The sequence below is a fragment of the Strix aluco genome, chromosome 12 (assembly GCF_031877795.1).
Source record: "Strix aluco isolate bStrAlu1 chromosome 12, bStrAlu1.hap1, whole genome shotgun sequence".
Classification (NCBI taxonomy): Eukaryota; Metazoa; Chordata; class Aves; order Strigiformes; family Strigidae; genus Strix; species Strix aluco.
Window position 1 is genome coordinate 23148400 of NC_133942.1, and position 24321 is coordinate 23172720.

At 39.3% G+C, this 24321-nt stretch overlaps 1 protein-coding gene across 1 annotated transcript in view; it reads left to right on the top strand.

Moving 5' to 3' along the window:
- The window catches only part of FBN1 (fibrillin 1), a 160841-nt gene that overhangs the window by 40138 nt on the left and 96382 nt on the right, over positions 1–24321 (top strand). The window contains exons 7-8 of the mRNA XM_074837024.1: positions 17958–18155; positions 21439–21564. Of these exons, the coding sequence (XP_074693125.1) occupies positions 17958–18155; positions 21439–21564 (324 nt within the window). The remainder of the gene's footprint in view (positions 1–17957; positions 18156–21438; positions 21565–24321) is intronic.

Here is a 24321-nt window from a genome sequence, read left to right on the forward strand (position 1 = left end):
TCCTAATTAAAAGAAATGGGGGAAAGATATCAGCATGCTGCCAGGCAACAGTTCCAATCCAGTGGTTATCTCATTTCAAACGTGTGGACTAAATTACATTATCTGTGTAATTTAGGCTTATAGTATATTCACATACTAATAAAAAGTTTGTATGTAAGGGCAGTTTAACCACTGCAAGCTTATTTTATTTTATAAGACTAAACTATTTGATGCTTTAAAAACATTTTTCTAATGTGAATGTTATTTATCACAGGTGTAGTTGAAACCTGAAGCTTAATTATTAAAATAGATGTTCAGGCACTTTCCTGACAAGAATGATGTGGATAAAAGACATTATTTCCAGGAGAAATCTTACTTACCCTTTGAGTATAGTGCAAAATACCTCTGATAATCAGGAGGAAGTTTTCTCTTCCACTGAAGTGTCTTAAATTATGAGCTTCCTACTGTTTTATGGGAATTTTTTTAAAGCCACCTAAAAGTTTTCCCACAGTGCTGGTTTACAAGCAGCTGAAACTTTAGACACCACTCAGAACAGTCTGTTGTTCCACTAACACTGCTGGGAGTGATGCACATGTGCATTGGCGACCACCTAGATTCCTAAACGTACCCATTATATTAAAAATGAAAAGAAAATATTTCCTATATTTTTAAATACAAGTTTAAATTGGCACTGTTAATTGCTAAACCTTGCAGCTTAGACAGATGCCAGAGCTCCCACAGAGGAACTTTAAACTTCATTATGCCATACTCTATATGCTTACCCCTCTTAACTCTTTGCTGCTCCCCAGCAGTAGATGGGAGCTCCCTCCTGCTTCCCTTCCTCCCTTTCCTCTTACCAGTTGTGGGAACCCCAAGGTGCTTCCTCTTATGTACCATTCCCTTACACTCAGTCCCAAGCAGGTGTCAACTTTCAGTACCTCTGTCTCTGCTGTGAATCTGCTTTTGGCTTGAGAGGGCTAAAGCAGTTGAATTGGATTACTAGCTTCCGAACAGCTTAATACTTCATTCAAAGCCCTGTGAAGTTAAAAGGAAAAAGATACTCAAGGGTTTCAGTGGTGTGGATCAGATCCTGTGTCCAGAAGGATAAGGTAAGCATTGTGACGTTGCTCACACATGGATTACCTCACTTGTGTTCTTTCTGTGGGTCCTGATTTCTTGACAGGACCACCACTTAACCTCAGTACCTGCTTTGTATGTTGCTGAGTTACAGCAGGAAAACTTGGGGAGATAAAAATGAACAGGATGCGCTGAACAGTCTGGTGACTGTGAAATGGAACTTGTTCTTCTCAAAAATAATTTAAGTCTTTATCTTTTATTGCTCATTTATTTTCTTTTTTTGAAAGATGGATTTTAAATCTAAAGAGGGGAACACAATTAGGCCTTACCATGGTTTATTCTGTTCCAATCAGTTGTTCAATTGTTCTTTCAGTGTAAAAAATATTTCAGAAGACAGAACAAGTATTTACTATCTATTAGAAATCCATTAGCTACAGTTTTAAATTTTTCCTTATTCAAGGCACTTAATTTTATTTCTTTGAGATGGATAGATAGGAACTGCCTAATTTAACAGATAAGCAGGATGTTGTCAGTGCTGGATTAGACGATTCTTCGTGTGGCTTGTAACCCCTTTTTTTAATCTCATATTCAGTGTTTGTTTATGATTGTTTATTTGATTATGACATTGAACTATACAAATAATATCGGGGTACATAATTTGTACCTTATCAGCTTCAAACTATCAGAGTAGAAAAAGAATATAGAAATCAACTCTACGGATAGGAGGAAAATGCATGGTTAATATCTGCAATTTCTGTATTTGTTTATTCATATTTGGTCACCCAGTGAAAATAGTGGATAATATTTTGGAGTGCATAGCCAGGTGGGATACTGTGGTTTACTGTGTCAGTGAAACGCTCATCACATTGCAGGGACATTCTCGGGCATCTTTTTGCTTCTTGGAGCATGAAGGTGAGCGCTGCTAATGCCCATTCCCCCCCCCTGCAAAGCGTGGTGCTTGCTGCAGTTCACCCAGCTCCTGCGTGGAGCCGGGACTGCTCCCATTCTACTTGATATGCGGATTCCTCTCCTGGATGGCTTTGCCTGGCTGGCTGCTCTCTACTAGTTGGCTCTCTGGACCTCCTTTTTAACTAGTTAGTTGGCCGGCCTGACCTGGCAAACCTCCCTCTCCTGGTTGGCTGGCGAAGCTCTCAGGCTGGCCGGCCTTTTTCTTCCCTTTCCTTTCCTTTTCTCCCCTTCTCACACATGGTGTCTGCTGGCTCCCACTGTTTATCTCTCCATGTCTCTGTGCCTCCCACTCATTTGTTAGATTTGCTTTGATCCATCCCGTCTTTGCTGCCTTCCTGTTTTTCTTCCCCTTCCCTCTGCAATTTCGCTGTTTTGCTTCTTTGTATCCTTGTTTCCTTGCACTTGTTCCCTGAAGGCTTTCTGCTCTGGCTTTCCTCTACCTACAGGCAGCATGTATCTTTTCCAGAGTTTGCTGTCTCACTCGTCCCTTCACCTGATCTAGCAACCACATTATTTGGAACAGTTACTAACAGAACACTGGTTTGTGTTATAGGTTGAAGAAATGGTTGTGTTTATTACTTTTTATTTCCTATAGACATTTTCATAAGTTTCTTTACAAATCTAGTCTGTACCTACGTAGAAATTCCTGTGATAAAATCCCAACTGAGGCACTTTGTTGTGCTTCAGTGTCATCTTTCCCTCAATTGTGGATTATCAAGTATCTGTGTATTTTCTGTCATCTCCCTTAGGACTCTTAGAAATGTCACAACTTGCTGTTTTAATCCAGACATAGCATTTATAACTATATTCTTACAAACACTTCATTATATTAGTGTGGAATAACTGCTTTTGGGTGATCACAATGATGGGAAAGGAAGTGCAGAGAAAATTCATGGCAGCTGAAAATTTGCTGCTGAAGACCCTGTGAGAGAAGGCATAAAATTCTGTGGCTGTCCTTTTCCTGCTTGTTTCGATCTTTGTCGCAGAGTCCTTATTCAGACACAGTTCCTGCTGATGCTAAAGTTTTATGTGAGTTAGCACTCACTTATTAGATGCTATAGGGTACCTCATGTCATCTGTGGTTAAAAACACCGTAAATATCTATAGTTTTTGTCCCTGTTTGGTTCAAATCTATTTTCTAAGCTCTTCTTTTGCTCCTTCTCTCCACGTGGCCAATGTTTTCATTCTCCCTAATTATGAGGTACCTAATATCATAAATCACTCTAAATACTGATTAACAAGTCAGTCCCTAATGGTAACTACACAACCTTGTCAACTGGAAAATACTTTCATCCCCCCGCATGTGTTTTCTTCTTCCATGACAGAAATATGAGTCCCACGTGAGAGGGCATTGTTCCCATGTAGCAGCCCATTCTCTTCAAGTGAATATCGTCTGTCCTTCTCCTCTAAGATTTTAAAAGTTTTTGGATTGCTTTTACACATGTGTATTCAGTGTAGATACATTTCTGTGAAAAAAATAGTTCATAGCATCTATTGAGTTGGAAAATTAATTAGACGACCTAATTGATTGTGCATGAGTTCCTCTGTGGAATGTGTTCTGCTGCTCTTGCACTCACCCAGCACAGAAAATCTCAGGAGCTAATTCCTCTGGTCTTTTACTAGAAACTGACAATTAATTGAACATTAAAAAAACCCAAACCAAAACAAAAACTCAAAAAAAACCTTCGAAGGGTCTTAGCACAAAAAAACATTACATGAAAGATTTTTTTCTTGTTTTATTACAGTAATGCCAAGAGGCCTGAACTCAGTTTGAGGCTCCTTTTATCATTCACAAAACACACAAGTCTGTGTCCCAAAGGCTGTGTAGTCTGAAGAGGAAAAAACCCCAACAGCATCCAGAAGTATTGGCAGCCCCTCGTTACATGTGGGGAGCTAATATACAGGGAGATTAAGTCACTTGTATAAGGACGTACAGGGAGTCCGTAGTGGAGTCTGAAACTGAACCCAGGTCATCTCAGTCCCAGCCAAGTGTCTCAACCACAAGACTATCCCTCCTCTTCAGTATGTCAGTGCAGAAAGTAGGCCAAAAAGCAGTTTCCATCCTTTTATACACAGCATTTTGTAAGGCTGTGAAGTATTATGTATTAGACAGGCATCTGGATCAACAGCAGTTTCTGCAGATACTTTTATCTGTAAACAGAAGCAAAGCCTGTAAGGGCTTTGTAAATTTTACATAAATTATTATTTTATCTATAAATAGCATAGTTAAATCTATAACTACCGTACTTAATTTCAAGGTGTTTTAATGATTTTTAAGAATGGAATATGTATTTAAAGGAATTCTGTCTCCTGTGGCTCTCTGAGTTTTATATATTTTAGGTTCTGGTACTACGCATGTATCATGATGCATTAGCAGTGATGTGTAGCTATGCCAGGCTATGTAGCATGTTACATCATGAGGTGTAAACTGAGAAAGGGAGGCTAAGGCTGTGTGACAGGCTAATGCACCCGTGTTGCTCAAAGATTAAATACTCCTGTGTTGGGAGTTAGGCTTGCAGTTTGCTGACCTAAATCTGAGTGATTCCTATTATGTTGAGTATTTACTTATCTTTTGGAGAATCTCTGTGTGGCCAGAGTGTAACAAAACTTCTGCTTTAATCTTTTGTACCCCAAATGGAAGAGAAAAAACAAAAAGTGCAAGTATGTGCAGATATATATGCATGTACATCCATCATCCTCCTTCAACTGGGATCTCCCATTTTTGTGTGAAATCAGCATTGCTGTGTTGAAGTATACAAAGAAAAGGCCAGAACTGTTCGTTCCTCTCAGTGCCCTAGTTAGCTTATTCACAGACACCAGGCTGATTTGCTGAACCCCTGATTCCTTTCTCTCATATCCCCCAAATAAAAATTACTTATCTGGTTCTCACTGATGTATGTTCTGGAGCACCACTTTTATGAACTTCATTAATTGCAACCATTAATTCCAGATGTTCTGCGCATTTTGCAGAACTGCATTTTGCAGTGATTGTCATGGCAAAAAAATTAAAAAATCAGCTTTGAAGAACCACTGGGATTTATGTGGCACAGAGGTGAGAGAAACCTTATTTTTCAACCCAGAATCTCTAAAATAAGTAGAGAGAAATCATCCAAAACTGTATGGCAATCAGTATAATGGACCATTCAGTACAAACTACAGTTTTCAAGATTCTGATGCTGTTCCCTGGGAGTACATAATTAGTAAAATACAATTGGAGTGTGTTACTTTTGGTTGAGCCAGTATGGCCCAGCTTTTGGAAAGAGGCCTCAGAAGCTGGGTGGATCTCTCTCTTCCCCTCACCCTCCCAACACTGAGTGTTTTCTGTGTGTGGGTGTGTGCATGCACAGTCACAGGCAATGGCACTCCCCCACCAAGCTGTCATTCTCTCATCAAAGTCAATGAGTCTAACCCTTCACTTGTAACTGGGACCTGGACTTCATGCTGGATGTCCATGTCTGGGCACCTACAAAACCAGCATGTCCTATCTAATAGGGAGGAAACAGAAATCTGTTAGGATTTCAGTCTTAGAGCTTGAATGTTCATGTTCAAGGCACTCAGGCTGGTGACTGTTTCCCAGGTTCTAATGATTTGCCCCATGTGGGGGGACAAATGAAATCTTAGGACCTGACATTTCCATCAATAAGTAGAAGAGATGCCAGTTTCCAGTGCTGAGGTAAAAATAGAACTGCAATACCTGTTACATTAAAATAATGTATACACAGCAAGTGTAAGAAATAAGAAAAGGCCAAAGGCATCAGCACAGTTGCTATTAAAGAGTTAAGAAATGTTAAACAATATTCTGAGAATGTGGAGTTGCTTGCATTTTGAGTAAAAGCACAAAAAGTTTCCTGTGTTTGCCTAGAGCATTCATGGTATTTTGAAGTCTTTTAGAAAGACTTGCAATTTTCTCAACTAATATCTTAAGTTAAAAAATAAAATAAAATGTGTTCTTCATTACATCACTAACAGGAGAGTCAGTAAAGACCCTTCGCTCTTTTTGCTTGCAGCTTGCAAGTAAGAAGAGAACTTGATGCTAAGTTTGATAATTGTCTGTGGATTCATATATTTTTTTCTTTTTCCCTGCTTTAAGATACTGAATGATAATTAGCTCTGTACTCTCTCACTGCTTGGGAAAATCAGGCTTTTGATGTCGTTTTAACAAAGAGTAATTGACAACTGTCATAAATAGTTTCTGTAATCCTTAGATTAAAGATGTGATGGGTGCAGAAAGCCCTCAGTCACTTGAGGCCGGTCATTCATTGACTTTGGGGGGACATCCACCTGTTAGTGCTAACCAAGTGCTCAATGAAGACAAGAATTACAGTAGGCCTTAAAGAAATAATGAGTTTATTTTTTAAAATTAAATACTAATATATTTGATGTTCATTGGCTCTTTCCAATAAATGTAGAAGTCTAGAAGTTCAGTGAGTATCTTAGATTTTCTGAAGGTCATTCACAGTTAGCAACAGAGCAGTTTAATGCTTTAGTAAATATTACAGGAAAGTGTTAAAGAAGAGAGAATCCTAGACTCACTGAAAACCTGTGAAGTCCAAAGACAACCAGAAGAATAACAACTGAGGTAGGGTCCATAGTAATATCTAGAATTGTACAAAAAAATTAAGAGTAATGAAACCCATGAGTGTTAGCATCTCATGTACTTTATTTTGCTAGATATAATATATATATATTTAATAAAATTATACTTGCTTGGTTGAAAACTCTTGTGAGTCAAGAGTAGATCATTTGCCTTCTTGGTAAGAGGTGTTTTCTACTTCTAGCAATAGGTACTGAATACATGAGAGAGTTCCAGAATTACAGCATGTATTCTGTAACATTTCAACAGAGGTACTGTAAGACTTATTCAGAGTTAAGCAGTGCATGTTATTACCATGTTTATTTTTTGGACCACAGTCTTAATGCAAATCCCATATATGTGGTTATGCAAAATGAGCCAGATTCTGGTCATGATTACACTGGTGTACACACAGAGTGATGCCACAGTTTCACTGAGGAAAGAATCTGATCCTGTAACACAGAGGGTTGCATGGTATTTCAGTTAAAGTAGTTGATGTGTTTCACCACAGAGTTAGATATTAGTGAGATATTAGTGTCTGAAGCAATTTTTGTACATTATTGACTTAAATTTGTAAAACTTTCTGATATTTTTCGGGGGGTTGTTGTGCAATCATGAAATGAAATAATTGTTAAAATATTTCTGTGAAAATCAAAATACTGTATGTTGTCATTGTTTTTCAGATATTTTTGGTGTCTTTTTAGTTATTTACAACATAAGGATCTGTGTTACAACCTTACTCAAAAAGAACACTATTAGTTATTCCAAAGTCTTCAGCCTGGTAAAAAAAAAGTATTTCAGTATTTACATCATATAAAATCTCTCATCACAAAAATCATATCACTAAAAATACATGTATATGAAAAGTATTGAGAATACAAAAACCCGGGCAAGTGCCTGGCTGAATAGATTTGGCCAGGGAGCTGTCTGCCATGTGGAGAAGAGTCTTTATGAGACTACAATCTGCGTGCCCCTAGATTTTGTTCAGTGGAAGTTTTCCACTGCCGTAATTTCTCAGGAGTGCTGGTCCTTTGGGGTTGTGGCAAAGAGGGAGCTTGCTTAGGACAAGCCAGATGATTCCTGGCAGCCGTTAAAAAGGAGTAAGAAGAAATTGTTGATTGCTCTAATTACCTCGTTAAAGAACTGCCAGGACTGTGGAAGTTCTGCATTCTGTGAGGACCACAAAAGTTATTTGTCCGTTTGTCATTATGATACTATATACTTACCAACACCCAAAACATCGTTATTACACTTACTGCCTTCCCTTTAAGTGATCCCCACTGAAAGCAAGTCAACTTCTCACCTCTCATTCCTGCTGTATGTTTACTCATTGTATTTCACTTAGCTTAAGCAGTGAAATTGGCTCCCTTCCTGCCTCTCACCTCCCCTTTTTATTTGTAACCCATTTTCAGTTCTGAACTGAGTTTCATTCCAGTGCTCTGCAATTGTATTGTGTTTCATGACACTGCAGAGGAACGTTTGTATTTTAGAAATAAAAGGTTATTTCTAATGTATTGTACCACTCCCTCTCCTTTTAAAATATGAGCACTATCTCTTTAAATCCTGGGTGTTGCATTATCTGAAAGCATTTTCCCTTTCTTTGGATGTTGGTCTATTTAATATACTGTAAGTCATTAGGATCTATTTTTCTTACACAGTTTGCACTACTTTTGGATAGTCTCAGTTATTTTATAGTCAGTGTCTTCTGGAGCCAAAGAGAAAAAACATATACAGAGCTCATCTACTAGCTTTGTCTTTACCTTGCTATTTAATAGTTAATACTTTGTGGTATGTTAAGAGAGTTTCTATAACGTGGCACTTCTTAAGAACTCTTTTTAAAAAGTAGTAATAAACTTCAGCCAACTTGTTCTTTTTAAGTGAAACTTCCAGAGTTCTTCAATTGAATCCATTCTCCTTAATAATCATCTGGTCTTGACAATAAATATGTCACCAAAGTTAGTTATTTTTTTGCAAAAAAGGAGATGGAAATCAACTCAGAATTTTATTTCGTTGTTGCTAGTCTGTGAAAGAAATTAGAAAAATTAAAATCTGCAAAGAAATGTTCCTTTGTAGCTTATACAGCAAAGTAGGGTGGGTTAGAGTTTGTCAGGTAACTGATTATTCAGAAATGAGAAGTTACTCTGCATTTAGCTGCATTGCTTACTGTTTTCTTCATCATGGAAAAGAATAAAATGTGGTAACAATTTTCTGTATTTGGACTGCTGCCGCACATAATTGGGAACAACAGAGCTAAAGCCTTGATTTTGGTGAAATGCTTAGTCTGCGTGTTGGATTAAAATGTGTGCAACAAATCACTCCAATTCTGTAATAATTTTTTGAACATTATTTTTTTATTTTATTACTGTAATGTTATTACTTTTCAGTTACAGACTTCGAGAACTGGGTCAGTTGCAAGAACAAAATTGGCATCAAAATAGTTGTATATTTGTTCTGGAAATCGGATTGCCAAAATACTTTTGAAAATAGTCAGCCTGAATTGTTCTGTACATCAAATGCAACTGATAATGTTAGGCTCACATGGTTAGTAAGCTGTTATTTAGAGGCCCTGTTCCTAGGAAGACTAGATAATATTTGCTAGATAGACATGTTAAACAGATCATCTGTGCAGAAATGGATTTGTGAAGCAGCTTACGGAATGGAAAATAAATTTAGGCTGAAGTGTGCCAGCAAGTCAATATATGAGAACAATTTGCAACAAGCAAAGGTGAGGAAGACATGCAGAAATGGGGTCATCAGAATCATGAATTAGAGGATAATAATCCTGGGGCTGGAATATATGAGGCAGTAACTAACTTCTGTGGCTGACTAATACACAATAAAGAGTTATGATACCAGTGGAAGTTATTTATTGCAAGTGTTAGATATGCTTCCATGGATGTTTTTTACTCTTGTTAAAATAACGAGAGGCAACTTGGAGCTGTGATCTGTCCGCAGCACAGCTGTGGTATTCTGAGACATTTCTGCTGCCAGATTTATACCCCTGCCAAAAACAGTGCCTGAATGGTTGCACTCCGAGGCCCTAGTTCCAGTGACATCTTAGCCCTGGCCAGTGTTAAATCTCAGCAGTTTGAGCTCTGTGCTGCACCGTGTGCTGAAGCAGCTGCGAAAGGGTCTTGTTAATATGTGAAGCCATCTCTGGTGCTGGAAGGGAGCAGGCAGAAGTGGCATGGTGATAATTTTTTCACATACCACAGCTAAACGTACCAAACCTCATTGGTAAGAAGCCTTAGACATCATAGGAAATAGGTTTTAAAATATTTACAAAGTTTTGTTTTCTTTCCTTCTGAACACCCTCTGATATCTTTGCCATGTACTTTCCAATGATGACACATTGGGATCTGACTGGGGTGAGTAATGGTGTCTGGCTGGGGGGAGGAGAAGGACAGGGAGTGCTTAACAGTGAGTAATTATTTAAGGAAATGGCCCGTATGGAAAAAAGAGTGTTGTGATTGGATGCATTTATCAACTGGCATTTCAGTGTCACCTGTGGATGGAGAATTATTCTGTCTGAGTTTTTAAATGGTTGGAAGTCAGTGCATTGAGCTAGCATGGGAATGTTGTGTTGTGTGTGTGGTCTTGATTCAGTCTGTGAAATGAGATGTGCAACATGTCCCGTATTAGGAAAGATGAAGGTAAATAATAGTTATCCCACAGATTTCTGAGCATGGTCATTCACTTTTCTGACCAGCAGTTAAAAGCCACAAAGGCCTGTATGCAAAACATGATTTCATGATAGCCTACAAGCAACTGAAAGGGACATTTTGCAAGTGAAAATGGGGTTATGAGCGCATTGCCCTTCCCTGTTTCTCTGGTATAGTGACACACGCAGGTTTACTCCTGAAAATACCTAGAATCACCTTGAAGGACATTTGGAAATTGAGCCTGAAATGCTAAACCTTTGTGTTCTGTAATATTCTGTGCTATGGTGATGCTTACTGCTACAGTCAGCTTGGCCATGCCATGCTCTTGCGTCAGTTCTGAGACTCTCTGTAATTCTTGGAGTTTTACTGCAAGAATTCTCATTTCAGGCACAGCACATCCTGTCTCCTGAAATGAGGAACATGGTGTTTTTCTCCATCATCTTTGAATGTATTGCTACCTTCTCTGAAGAGAGTGAAAGGATTGAAGTACAGTGAAACGTACAGTGATGGAAGCTGTGGTTTTTTCCATTAACAGTATACTTGTTTGTATAGTGAGAGGTATCATATGGTTTCCAATCCTGTCAAGAAAGGTGGCTTTCTCAGAGAACTAAAATTTTAAGAGTTGGTGTTTCTTATATCCATGTTGCCACTGTGTCACAACTTATTTCAGATTTTAGATCAGAATATCTGATATACATTTCTTCTATTCCTGGTTTTTAAACTCAGGAAAAGTGATGGGAGTTTTGTTTGTGCAAGCACACCTGAATCAGCTTAGGTTAATATGATTATACGTGAGTATTTTTAAGATTCATTTAGGATTCTTCATTCGTGGCTCAGTGAAAGCTAATTTTTTAAAGTGCTGTCTTTATCCCTGTTCCAAAAACATAACTTGCTTGGTGTCATTCTCGTATCATTCTTATTGGTGACATTGGAATTGATACATTCAGAGTTCCCTTCTCCCCCATTAATTTTTCCCATATAAAAGTGGCCAGCTACTGGACATTTTTGGAAACTCCTTTGGAAATCTCATCATCTGCTTTTCTAATCCTAATCTTACTTTTTCTAATCTAAAAGTTATGCTTAAGGCAAAATTTCCCCCTTATAACAGAGATGTGATATCTTTTCTTATATATATAGCATTCTCAGCATCTGCCATTCCAGGCCAGTGAAAGATGGAAGCTCAATTTCTCATACTGTTCCTGCACCCGATTGCAGAGTGCTGCATTTTAACTGTCTGGTATTTTTTTTCTGCTTGTAACTGCATAGTTACTAGTTTTCTCACCATTTAAAGCTCCCGTTTGTACTTTAAGAACGCCATTGAAAAACAGAATTGCTATAAATTTTTTTTTTCTATTAGAAATACACATTTTGAATGCTCAAGAAAAAATAGTTGAAATTTGCCTAAAGTTGTGTACCGTGTTAAAAGGATTCTGCTGCTTGGAACGCAGACCACCAACCTTTTAGCTAGTGTTGTTCTTTGGCTGTGTGAGATCAGTTTCCAAGGAGCATTCTCAGGTACAACTAGTTGCGATTCTCTTTTCTGATGGCAGGCCAAGCAGTGGCATGGGCTATCAAGTGCAGTGGGTCACACGTGAGCAGTGCTGAGTACGGTTCGCAGAGACGAGACTCTGTTTCTGCCTTGTGCAGTCTCACTTCCAATGTTTCTCTTTTATCTCCAGCTGGTAAAAAAACCAATCACCAACCACTGAACAGCAGAAACAAAAATGCTGCTAGGCAGGAAAGTAAATTGTAATAAAGATCAGCTTTAAGGTACTTCACTTGCCTTAGAGCCCTTTCTGACCTTTGTTTCATTAGTTGTATGATAATGGAATATTCCTTTCCCTTTTCCCTGTACTAAAGAAAGGGAAAGTTGCCAGTTTGTGTTGCTGAGGGTGGTTTCAGTTACACAGCAGACTTGGCTGGATTTGGGGGTTCATGCAGAATTTACCCATGTGAAGTGCTAATGCCTAGGAGGATTGCTTCCTCCCTCCAAGCAACGTTCTGGGTTTGCTCTTCAGCCCGTGTGCAGCACAAGGTTCTGTGTGAGCTGTGCATGCCGTGTGCTGGAAAAACAGCATTTTATTGTTACCCATTTCTTTATGATGGCAAGAGATGACACTTTCCTGTTTTCAGTAATGAGATTTTGATCGTGATAAGATAAATGCTGGCTTGCTAGGGTCCCATCTTTCAACCTTTGCACCCATTCAGTTTCCATTTATTTTAACAGGGGTGGAGGAGTTTGTCAATCTCCCTAACAGGTGGTTATCAGTTTGCAAAATCAGGCTGTTAATGTCAAACATCAAGAACTCTTTATAGGAGATTTATAAGGAATGAATCTTTGAGGAAAGAGTGACCAGAATTTCATCCAGCATCCTTGCACTAGAATAATTGTTTGATCTGGGTTCACAGAATCACAGAAGCATCTAGATTGAAAAAGGCCTTGAAGATCATCTAGTCCAACCATTAACCTAACACTGACCATTCTCAACTCTACCAGATCCCTGAGCGCTATGTCAACTCGACTCTTAAACACCTCCAGGGATGGGACTCCCTGGGCAGCCCATTCCAATGCCCAACAACCCCTTCTGGAAAGAAATAATATCCAGTCTAAATCTTCCCTGATGCAGCTTGAGGCCATTACCTCTTGTCCTGTCGCTTGTTACTTCATTAAAGAGACTCATCCCCAGCTCTTTGCAACCTCCTTTCAGGTAGTTGCAGAGGGCCATGATGTCTCCCCTCAGCCTCCTCTTCTCCAGACTAATCAGCCCCAGTTCCCTCAGCCGCTCCCCATCAGACCTGTGCTCCAGACCCTGCACCAGCTCCGTTGCCCTTCTCTGGACACGCTTGAGTAATTCAATGTCCTTTTTGTAGTGAGGGGCCCAAAACTGAAGCCAGTAATCAAGGTGCGGCCTCACCAGTGCCGAGTACAGGGGTAAGATCCCTTCCCTGTCCCTGCTGACCACGCTATTGCTGATACAAGCCAGGATGCCATTGGCCTTCTTGGCCACCTGGGCACACTGCTGGCTCATGTCCAGCCGGCTGTCAATCAACACCCCCAGGTCCCTCTCTTCCTGGCAGCTCTCCAGCCACTCCTCCCCAAGCCTGTAGCGCTGCTGGGGGTTGTTGTGGCTGAAGTGCAGAACCCAGCATTTGGCCTTGTTGAAACTCTTCCAGTTGGCCTCAGCCCATCGCTCCAGCCTGTCCAGGTCTCTCTGCAGAGCCTCCCTACCCTCGAGCAGATCAACACTCCCACCCAACTTGGTGTCATCTGCAAACTTACTGAGGGTGCACTCGATCCCCTCGTCTAGATCATCAATAAAGAAGAGCCCTGAGGGACACCACTCATGACCGGCCGCCAATGAGATTTAACTCCGTTCACCACAACTCTTTGGGCCCATCCATCCAGCTAGATTTTTACCCAGCGAAGCGTGTGCCCATCCAAGCCTTGAGCAGCCAGTTTCACCAGGAGAATGCTGTGGGAAACGGTGTCAAAGGCCTTACTAAAGTCAAGGTAGACAACATCCACAGCCTTTCCCTCATCCAGTAAGCGCGTCGCCCTGTCGTAGGACATCAGGTTTGTCAAGCAGAACCTGCCTTTCATAAACCCATGCTGACTGGGTCTGATCATCTGGTTGTCCCGCGCATGTTGTGTGATAGTACTCAGGATGAGCTGCTCCATCAGCTTCCTGGGCAGTTCCATTAGTACAATTTTTTTTTAAACTGTATTTTTACGTTAAAGACTATATTGTGCTTGAAAACAAACAGAAGTTAACATGAAGTGAGAGCTTAAGATGGGTGAAAGTCTTGCATTATCCTGATGCTCTTTGGTGACCCTCTTTGGTGCTGTCCAGCATTACTTGGAACAGTTATCATTATTTATTGCTGTACTTGGTTTTGATCAAAGCCTGCCAGTACTACATGTTTCAGCAGCCTCTCTGGTGCTTTTAGGAACATAAAAGATCTTTTGAGAAGATAACTAAAATTATTTGATGATTGTGTCTGAAACAGGAACGAGCTATAAATCAAAATACAGCTTGATTCTTTCCTACAGACTTAGGCTGTATTCTTACATGGTGTAAACCAGCCTCATTCTATTGCCCTTTTGCTCTTTTTGATGGTATATGAACTTAATGTGGTTTTACAGTTTCTGCCACCTTCTCAGTTGTCTGAGACTCCCTGTGGAATTATTCCTTATCAAAATAGCAAAGAAGTACGTGAAGAAACAGATAAAGTTGTTAGATAACCATGACTAATGCCTTACTGAAGACTGCTTGCACATGCTGAAATTTGCATAAGAAGTGACTTAAAATATTTGAATTATCAGTTGCACATCTTCAAGAAATAATTTGACTGAAATAATTTCAAGTCTTGACATTCTTCAGTTAAAATGAAATTACTTCTGGAAAAAAAAGCAAACAAACCATGTAATAGCTTTTCTGGCTATATTTTTCCCCGTTCTCTCTTTTCAACTCCTGACTGATCACTTAGTACCTTGTGTTTGAGCTTTACTCATTGAAGTAGTTTGAGTAATAGCAAATGACACAAAGATACAAGGAAACTTTGTTGTTACAAAATAAAGATTGGGGTTTTAAGCTCATATCCCAAGTCAGTGCCTTGTAGCATAGACCCTAGCTAGGGTTTACTGCATCTTCTGAAATCAGCACATTTCATAAGACCAAACACCTTCAAGGAAAATGGTGTAACTCAAGGAAATCTCTTTACATGTGATACCATTTTCATTTTTCCATGGTGTTAGTGGAATGCCATTTCCTTCTTGTAGGCCTTCATCTTGTAATGCATCAAAAAAAATCTTAAACTCACTACTAAGAATGCTTTAATTTTAGAGCTCTTTTTATTAATCCTCTGTATAAAAAAATGGACTTGAAGTGTGTATTTCTCTGTGGCCATAGGTCGGTGTGTGCATCCAAATGATCTTTTTCTTATGCATTTTCTGACCTTTAGAATTTTCCATTAAGAATGCAAAAGAAAATCTTACTTGTGAAAAGGTGAAAGATTGTATTTGAGAAAACAGAAGGAATGTTGTACTCAGCAGAAAACTGAGTATTAAGAATAAAATTTATCAAGGCAAAAGATTAAGTAAAACCAAAGTCTATAATTCTCCATACTAAAGTGCTATGAACTTGGATAATAACAAATAGAGGCTGGATTTGCTTGGTTTTGAGTGCATATTTGACCTACGTCTTGTTACTGAAACCTTGTGGAAAGATTTGCATGATTATAAAGTTAACTTCATTGGGTTCACCATTTTTCTAAGTCATATTAGCCACTGCGAAGTCATTTATAGCTTGAAAGCAAACAATTGTAAATGCTGATCCATTCATACTCTACCATAAAATACAAGATGGGTTATTCACTACTGTCTGACGCGTGCTTCCCGCTGCAACAGGGAACAAAATGACTCCTTTTTAAACTGTCTATATATAAATGGCATAGGGACAATCTACAATGAGGGATTTCATCCTGAGGAGGTACACTGGAGATTTCCTGTTGGCGACACCAAACTCGTGTTTCTAAAGAAATTGTCATCTATTGTTTTAATATTAGGAGTTTTAATATTGGGAAGTTTGCATACTGTGAAGTATGCATTTCTATTTTGTTCATGCATGAAGAATCGATCTTGGAACTGAAATTTTTTAATTGATAGGTATAATTGATCATGACTTGTTTGTATTTGTGTGTTGAAGGAATAAGATAAAGCTGGTAATATTTGGTTTTTTACTACATGCTTCTAAAGCTGCATTTCTATGATGAGAAATGAGAAAAAAGGCAATGTAAGTTTTGACAAAAGCAAAACAAGCCTGTCTAACTAGGAAAATGAAAACATGTACAAAAATGCTTAAAAATGGGAAAAGAACTTGATAGAAGCTGTAGTGTAGAAAATTAATATGGGAAGTGGAGGGACACAGTGAGAAATACCAAGCCAAAAAAAGTTAAGGTGATGAAAAGCAATTCGGTAACCAAGGGTAAGAGAGATGTTATCAGAGATTCTGACCTGTTTCATGATGAGACTGACAGAATTGCTAGGGAAGAGGAGGGAGAAATGTGCAGTAAACATAGTTGTACTGCTTGGAGGGGATAGGACAGAAATGTTATATTTGCGGTCTGATAGCATTTAAGGATGACATTAAATAGCAGTAGTTGCATTTACATATTTTTATACAGCTTGTCCAGCTATCCAGCACCAGGGAGACTGAAAAGAACTCGCTGAAGGGTTCTCATATCATGCACGTTAATTCTCCGTAAATCTGGAAATACAGGACAAATGTCCAGAGGGTGGAAGAAAATTATTGTTGTTCCAATATTTTAAAAGGAGAAGAGATGACCTGGGTGATTATAGGTCTATTAAACAGGCAAAAGATAGAATAGCAATTGTATGATGTAATACATAGTTAATGAAGAGTAAATGGTCTATAGTGCCATTTAGTGCAAGTTTATCAGAAATAGATCTTTCAAACCAACATGATAACCTTTCTGCGAAGATCATGTTTAATTGGTGAAGATAACAGTAACAATGTATTTATTGTATAGATTTCAGGATTTATGTAAACCATTTTATTCATTATATCAAAGAGTGGCTTGATTAATCAGCAGAATTATAGCATATGAACACAGCATCCCTGGATTGGAATGAAGATCAGTTAAATGATAGGCTTCAAGGTGCATCTGGTGTGGGGGAGATGGGGCAGATGGGAAAGGCATCCGTTCTTAACTTCTGCCCTATTTCACACTTTTTATCAATAGTTTAGTGGAAACTTATTATTGTTAACAAAGTTTGGAAGTGGCAGGAAATTTGGAGGAATTTATAATGTCATGACTATAAGGCAGTGTGGATTACTCAGTGACCTTGGCTGAGGCACCTGGTAACTATTGCAGTACAGGCAAACACCAGGTTCATAATTTGCTGGCCATGCTTACAGGATGTCCTGGTGCACCATATCAGAAAAACATTTTAGGATCACTTGTGAAGAATTAACCGGAGTGCGCACCCCGGATGTACAGGAGACAGCCCGAGTTGGCAGTACCACTGTTTGGTTTTTGCCCTTGGAGAATGGAACAAAATAAAGCCTACTAGTATTTTATTAACATCTTAGTTTAATTCTGTCTGTTGGCTAAGTAGCCTGTCCTACCATAAACAAATCAAAGCAGATGTGTTCCACATGCCATCCATTCAGCTGTAGGCAAAGCTTACCCACATATCTGGTACAGCATATGCCTGAATAACAGTGAGAACTGTCCTCAAAAAACTTCCTGCAGTCTGTATTCTCTTCCCTTGAGACTAATTTGAGAATAACACTTGTGGAAAGAAACATATCCTAACTATCAGTATTATTTTAATTAAGGCACTGAATATTTAAAACAAACCGATGAAGAGAGCCCCCTAAGAGTACTGCTAGAGATTAAACCAAGCAGCAAAGGGGACGTGCAGAATCTCAAGTGCATAATACTCCTGGTAAAATAGTCACAATGTATTTATAGAGCTGCTTACTTTACGTGGATTTGAATGAGAAGAAAACTTGAGGTAAATCCTCTGCAGAACACTGCTAAGTAAAATTGTTGGGCTGGTGGGCAATTTGTGTGCAGAAGACTTGCCTAAATGTGCTGTTGTTTTGCTTTATTATGATTTTTGTTGTGTATTTTTATTGTGATGCTCATGAGGTTTTCTGTCTTTGGTGCAGATTACAGGACTGGCCCTTGCTTCACTTTGGTAACCAACCAGATGTGCCAGGGACAGCTCAGTGGAATAGTCTGCACAAAAACCCTTTGCTGTGCAACAGTTGGGAGAGCATGGGGCCACCCCTGTGAAATGTGTCCTGCCCAGCCACATCCCTGCCGCCGAGGCTTCATTCCCAACATTCGAACTGGGGCCTGTCAAGGTAAGTTAGCAGCAAAGCTTCCCCAAAAGCTGCTGAAATTGTTACTGTGTTAATCTTAATTGAGTTACACTGCTGTGAATAACCTGTCCTAAGTCATTCTCAGCTATATGTGTGAAGAATGGAAAAACATTGTCAGATGCATTACTTCATGATTCAGTGAGTGCCTGATGTTCAAGTGAGTACATTAGTAACTTAGGTCATGTGAGAGCAGCCAGCATCTTAATGAATTTCTCACTGCCAGCAGCCCTTTCCCTTGGTTCTGTAATGGTGTTTTTCTGAGTGTACCACTCAATCACTCCGTAGAGGAATTCATTCTGTTTCAGAAAGCACTCAAAACATGCAGAAATCAATCTGTGGCAATACTGTTCCATTTATCCAGTGTGGGATTTTTTAGCCAAAATTTGTTGATTTTGGATTCATCTTGGGTGTCTTATCTCATGAGCTACACAGCTTTGACCTGGAGAAAAGTGCCTGTTGTGCCATTTGAAATGCCCTATTATATATTTTATACAATTTTGGAAATGCATTTGTTTCAAATTGTAAAATCCACCCAGATGTTGCTTACTTCTTTCAGAGCATGCCTTACCATAGAAAGTCCTTACACTGCTTTTGGCTTTTATTCTAATACTTCCAGCTGTATAAATTCTTTTATTGTCTGGATGTCTGGCAGGAAACAGGAGAAAGTTAACAGGGGCAGCTATGTATTAAACTGATGTGGATTATACATTCCCAGGACCATATCTTTGGGGCTAGTTTATTTCATTTTGTCTAACATTTTCTCGTAAGTTACAATATTTTTGAAAATAGGGAAGATAAATAAAACTACCCATAGATTTATAATATTTAACCATGAAATTACTATGAAGGACTTCAAGGCATTCCATTGCATTAAAAATGTAGATATCCTCTGTCACAGGCCAAGTCCTGCCTGGTGCCTGCATGATGAACAGGCATGATGAACTTGGAGGTGGACACATTTGTGTATGCCACATAACGTGTACATATTTTGACCTCAGCCATTCTGTTCCCCCTCTCACTGTAAAGGTCAGAACTAAATTGTGCAGAAATCTGTGAATCGAGGTTCTGGACACTTCTGAAATCTTATGTGCATAAATATGTGGCCCACACCCCTGAACTTGTGCCACACCTAGTTATATCCCTTTTGTTTGTGTCACGGAGAAGCTGCAGTGACCTCTCTAACGGGTTTGTGCATTTCGGAATAAGGCTACTTCTGCTTGCCGCACATTTCTTAGCGTGCCGCTACATTTATGCTAATCTGTATGCAGTGCCAACACAGTTTTGGCCCTGTATGTTTGAGTTGTACTTTCCAGTTTTCCCCTCTCTTGTAATGTGTTCATAATTTCAACAGATCTGCTGCGGAACCACATATTAGCTTTATTTTTCATGCAATTGTACTAAATCCAGTCCTTTTGAAATCAGATAACATCCATTCAGACTGAAGACATTTCAGGGATTTCACATCCATATTCAATCTAAATAAAGGAAAGCAGGTTAAATAAAATCCAGGTTCTCTGAAGAGAAAAAGGAACCGTTATTATTGTGTGGAGAAGTCAGAAAAAATAAAACAGAGGGGAGGACAAGTTTATTTTAAAAAGTAAATAGAATATCACTGCCCACAGTTTGACTTTGTCTGGCTGGCTGAAAGTTAAACTAATATCACAGCTGAGATTTTTAAAGATACAAAGGAGGAAAATGAAAGCCAAAAGGTGGGATTTTGAAACAGACATTGTGACTCAGGAGCATGACTTCTGTTTTTTTAATTTTTTTTTTAAAGTCAGTACAGTGCCATGAAGTCTGGCTGATGACTGTTATTAAAGCACAGCATATTGCTGTAGCTCGAGTCCCAGCAGCAGTATGGCTGTGTCGAGGGTGCTGAGGCTGTGCTGGTTCTCTGTGCCTCCCAGCACAGCGTTAGCTTGGGCACAGCACTGCTCTGGCTCTGCTGCTGCACCCCCGGCCCGGTTCAGTCGGCCCAGGGATCTTTACATAATGCTCTGCGATGTGGTACAGATATGCCCCTTGGCGTTCCTGAAACTTCCTACTTGTGGCTCCCAGGGAAATTGCCTCTTGGCCTTTTGTACAGACATAATACTTTGCTTTTCAGACTACAAGACACATTACAGCTGGCTCTCTGGGATTTATAAAGGGAGATTTGAAGGCGTCATCTCCTTCAGCTTGTGTCCCTGTGTTGAAACCGATCCTAGTGTGAAGCCCAAGAATTCAAGAAACCGGGTTTTACCAGCAGCAGCTGGTACTCCTTGGGGAGATGGGGGAAGCACAGGCGTTTGGGTTGGAGAGTGGCAAGTGCTCTGTTTGCTCCCGAAGGACGGGGAGCAGCAGACACAGGGCAGCCCCTGGGGACTGTCTCCTAATTGCAATGCCACTCCTTCTCCTTTAGTCTCTTTTCTCTAGCTGTTACTAAGCTGTAGCAACACTTTCGCAGCTAAGTCAGGACACACATGTTGTTATGCTAAAATAGCTGTGAGGCCAAAATCTGGGGCCTCTTGAAAATGCTTGTCTTGAGCTTCCTACCTAGCCTGCGATACCATCTTTGTTGTTTCATTTTCTTGAGTGAAAAAATTAAAAGCAAAGAGAAATAAAGGGGGAAAATCCCTCCAAATTTATGAATGTCTAAGTAGGTCATTAATAATTCTTCCTGAGACATTAATTATAGCTATGAAACTTCTTGACTCAAACCCTAACCACAGATAAGGTCTTCGGTGGTGATCTTACCTGAGTAACAAGTTAATAATTTCCATCAATAATGACTACGTGGTTCCCCACACCTCTCCAAGAGGCCCCTCCATGCACATTGCACGTTGCTCCTCCGCAGCTCCTGCATCTCCGTGCTGGTGGGCTATGCACTGTATGGAGTTGCCAAGATTTTCAAAGGGGCAAGTGATTTTGGATGCCCAGCTTCAGATACTTTAAAGGAACCTGGGTTTTGGCAGGCTGTGTTCTCTGTACACCATTCCCCAGATGTTTTGGAAAAACAAAGCAATAGCAGTTAGATGTTTAATGTCTGTAACAATAATAGCCATGTGATTTCTTGCAGAAAATATTTAGAGTACTGTACTTAATCATACTTTGCATAGAGTAATTACAAAATTAGTGTCTGTCTTCTCAAGCAAATATCATAATATTATGATGGGTGAAGAATGGATTTAGACATATTTACTTTAATTTCTCCGTAGACAAATTATTATGGCTGTTTTTGAGAAATGAATTAAAAGTGGGTGTTTTTTCCTTTTTTATATGATAGATGTGGATGAATGCCAAGCCATCCCTGGGATCTGTCAAGGGGGAAATTGCATTAATACTGTTGGATCTTTTGAGTGCAAATGCCCAGCTGGACACAAGTTTAATGAGGTGACACAAAAATGTGACGGTAAGAACTTTTAGGACTTTCTTCTGAAAGTAAAAGGGGAAAAGTCTTCTTTTTGGGGCCAACTTTGTTTAGAAGTTTGTAACAAACTTTCCAATCTCTTTTGCCTTGAATATGCAAATATTATTCTTCACAACAAATAGGAATAACGGTCTTTTCTCCTTCTAAACCAGAGAATCTTAAATATTGGCCCTGCAGCTTTTTCCAGCCTTTTATTCATGTAACATTTTACAGACTTAAAGGTACATCTGAAACAAATTAAACATTAAAACTAAAAATACTTTATAACAGATATGTTGCTTTAGAAATGCTTGAGACACATGTCTCTCTATGGATCTTTTAACCAAAAAGTGTGTATGACTGGAAGGTTCAACACATTCCCACCTACTCAGGTAAACTGTATTTAACATTAATGGGAGTTTGACACTGCTGAGTGAAGACTGCAGGACTATGCTATAAATTCATCCTTACGGTTGCAGATGTTAAGGAAGGACAAACATTTTATCTTTCTTTATTGGACATCCTATTTTGGAAGTACAACAGGTGCTACATATTAGTACTGAAATTTGCAGTCTGTGATTATGGAATCTTGCTAATTTTTAACTGTGATTTGTTAGTATTTTTTTCTCTATATAATATAATAATCAGGCTTAGAGGTCTCCTTTGCTTTAAGAGAATTTTGGATCCATAAGGAACATAGTACTAAAATGTGTCAACTGCATGGCTTTGATGCATCTTCTTTACGGTGAAGTCCAGATAATGTTTAAACTCTTTACAACTGATTATCCTTTCAGTTGCTAGATGAAAACTAATTAATTTGAGCAGACAAGTTTCATAAGTGATTAGTGATTTTGGAGTGACAACTTTCAATATCATAAAGGTGTGTGACTGTGACAGTAAGGTGTGCATCCTTCACCCTTTCTTACATCAGGTGCCTTTAAGGAAGCACTCAAAATTTTTTAGTCATTTTGGAAGAATTATGACTTACTCCTTCAAAACAAAAATCCCTACTTCAAGCAAAACTGTATAATTTAATCACAGATTAGGGAAAGCAGTTTCAGAAGAGTTTGTACACAGCACAGTTTTTATATTGACTCCAGTGTTTTTGGCAGAAAGTAACCCACATTTAGGGTAGAACAACATTGCAAGTGTTTCCTTCTGTATATGAAGTACCAAGATCATGTCGAATAGGAAAGACTGAACATGTGCCTTGTTAAGTATTAGTACTTGAAAAACAGAACTGTAGGCTTGCATAGGCTGCACTGTATAAACATTCCTATGGTATTTTTCAATTGCTGAATTATGTAAAAAAAGCAAACAACCCAAATGAAGAACAAAAAAACCCAAACAACCACCACCTCCAGAGCCTGCACTTGGTAATAGTTGAGGGATTGGACCCAAGAACCCAGGATAGCTTGGTTTGTTCCCAAATCCTGCCACAAATTTCCTGCCCCGTCTTGTGAAATCCCTTTGGAATGATCACCTGGCTGTAAAGATAAGATGAAGTTTTCTTTCTTTAATTCCATACCTGTAAAGTTTTGAACCTTGGCAGACAGAGACTTACTTTCAGTACATCTTCATATTGCATGTACCAAGCAATTTGAGTTAAAGCTGTGTATGTATTAATGCAATTAGAGAATTAAAAGTAGCACCGTTATACCAGTTGCATGAAATAGGTAGTGATTCAACAGTTAAGAACATATTCGTATAACAACAGAATATCCATTCTGCTTTTTTAAATTACCTTTTTGCATTTTAAATTAAAATCTCCAATATAAGACAAGGTATTTGCCGTACAGTAATTAACTGTAATTCTAAGACACAATAATTAACATCTGATCATGTGCTTGGTTTAACTTCCTATCCAGCAAGTAGGACTTCTACTCTGCTCTCATGATACCCCCCCTGCAGTGCTGTGTCCAGCTCTGAGACCCCCAACACAAGAAGGACATGGACCTGCTTGAGCAGGTCCAGAGAAGGCCACAAAGATGCTCAGGGAGCTGGAGCACCTCCCCTGTGAAGACAGGCTGAGAGAGTTGGGGTTGTTCAGCCTGGAGAAGAGAAGGCTCCGGGGAGACCTTCTAGTGGCCTCCCAGTACTTAAAGGGGCTACAGGAAAGATGGGGATGGACTCTTGATCAGGGGGTGTAGGGATAGGATGAGGGGTAACAGTTTTAAACTAAATGAGGGTAGATCTATATTAGACATAAGGAAGAAATTCTTCCCTGTGAGGGCGGTGAGACACTGGCAGGGGTTGCTCAGAGAAGCTGTGGCTGCCCCCTCCCTGGCAGGGTTCAAGGCCAGGTTGGACGGGGCTTTGAGCAACCTGGGCTAGTGGAAGGTGTCCCTGCCCATGGCAGGGGGGTTGGAACTAGATGATCTTTAAGGTCCCTTCCAGCCCAAACCATTCTATGATTCTGTGATTCTCATGTGTCCTTGGTCACTGATTTAGTAGAACTTGGAACTACCTGCTGAATTACCAGTACTGGTTTTTCAGTGGTAGTAACATCATGATAGAAATCATCAGGTACAGTGAGACAACACAAACTGTATTTTAAGTGTTACATTATTTCACTGTTTCATAGAACCATTCCTCTTCCAGTTTCATAAAATTTATTTCATAAATACTTTTTTGTGGTGATTGGGGGATGTAATTTTTCCTGGAGTGACATTGACATCTGCAAGTACATCGAGTATACTTACCTTTATAAAACTTGCATACTTAACAATGACCATGTTGCTTATATGAATGTCAACACTA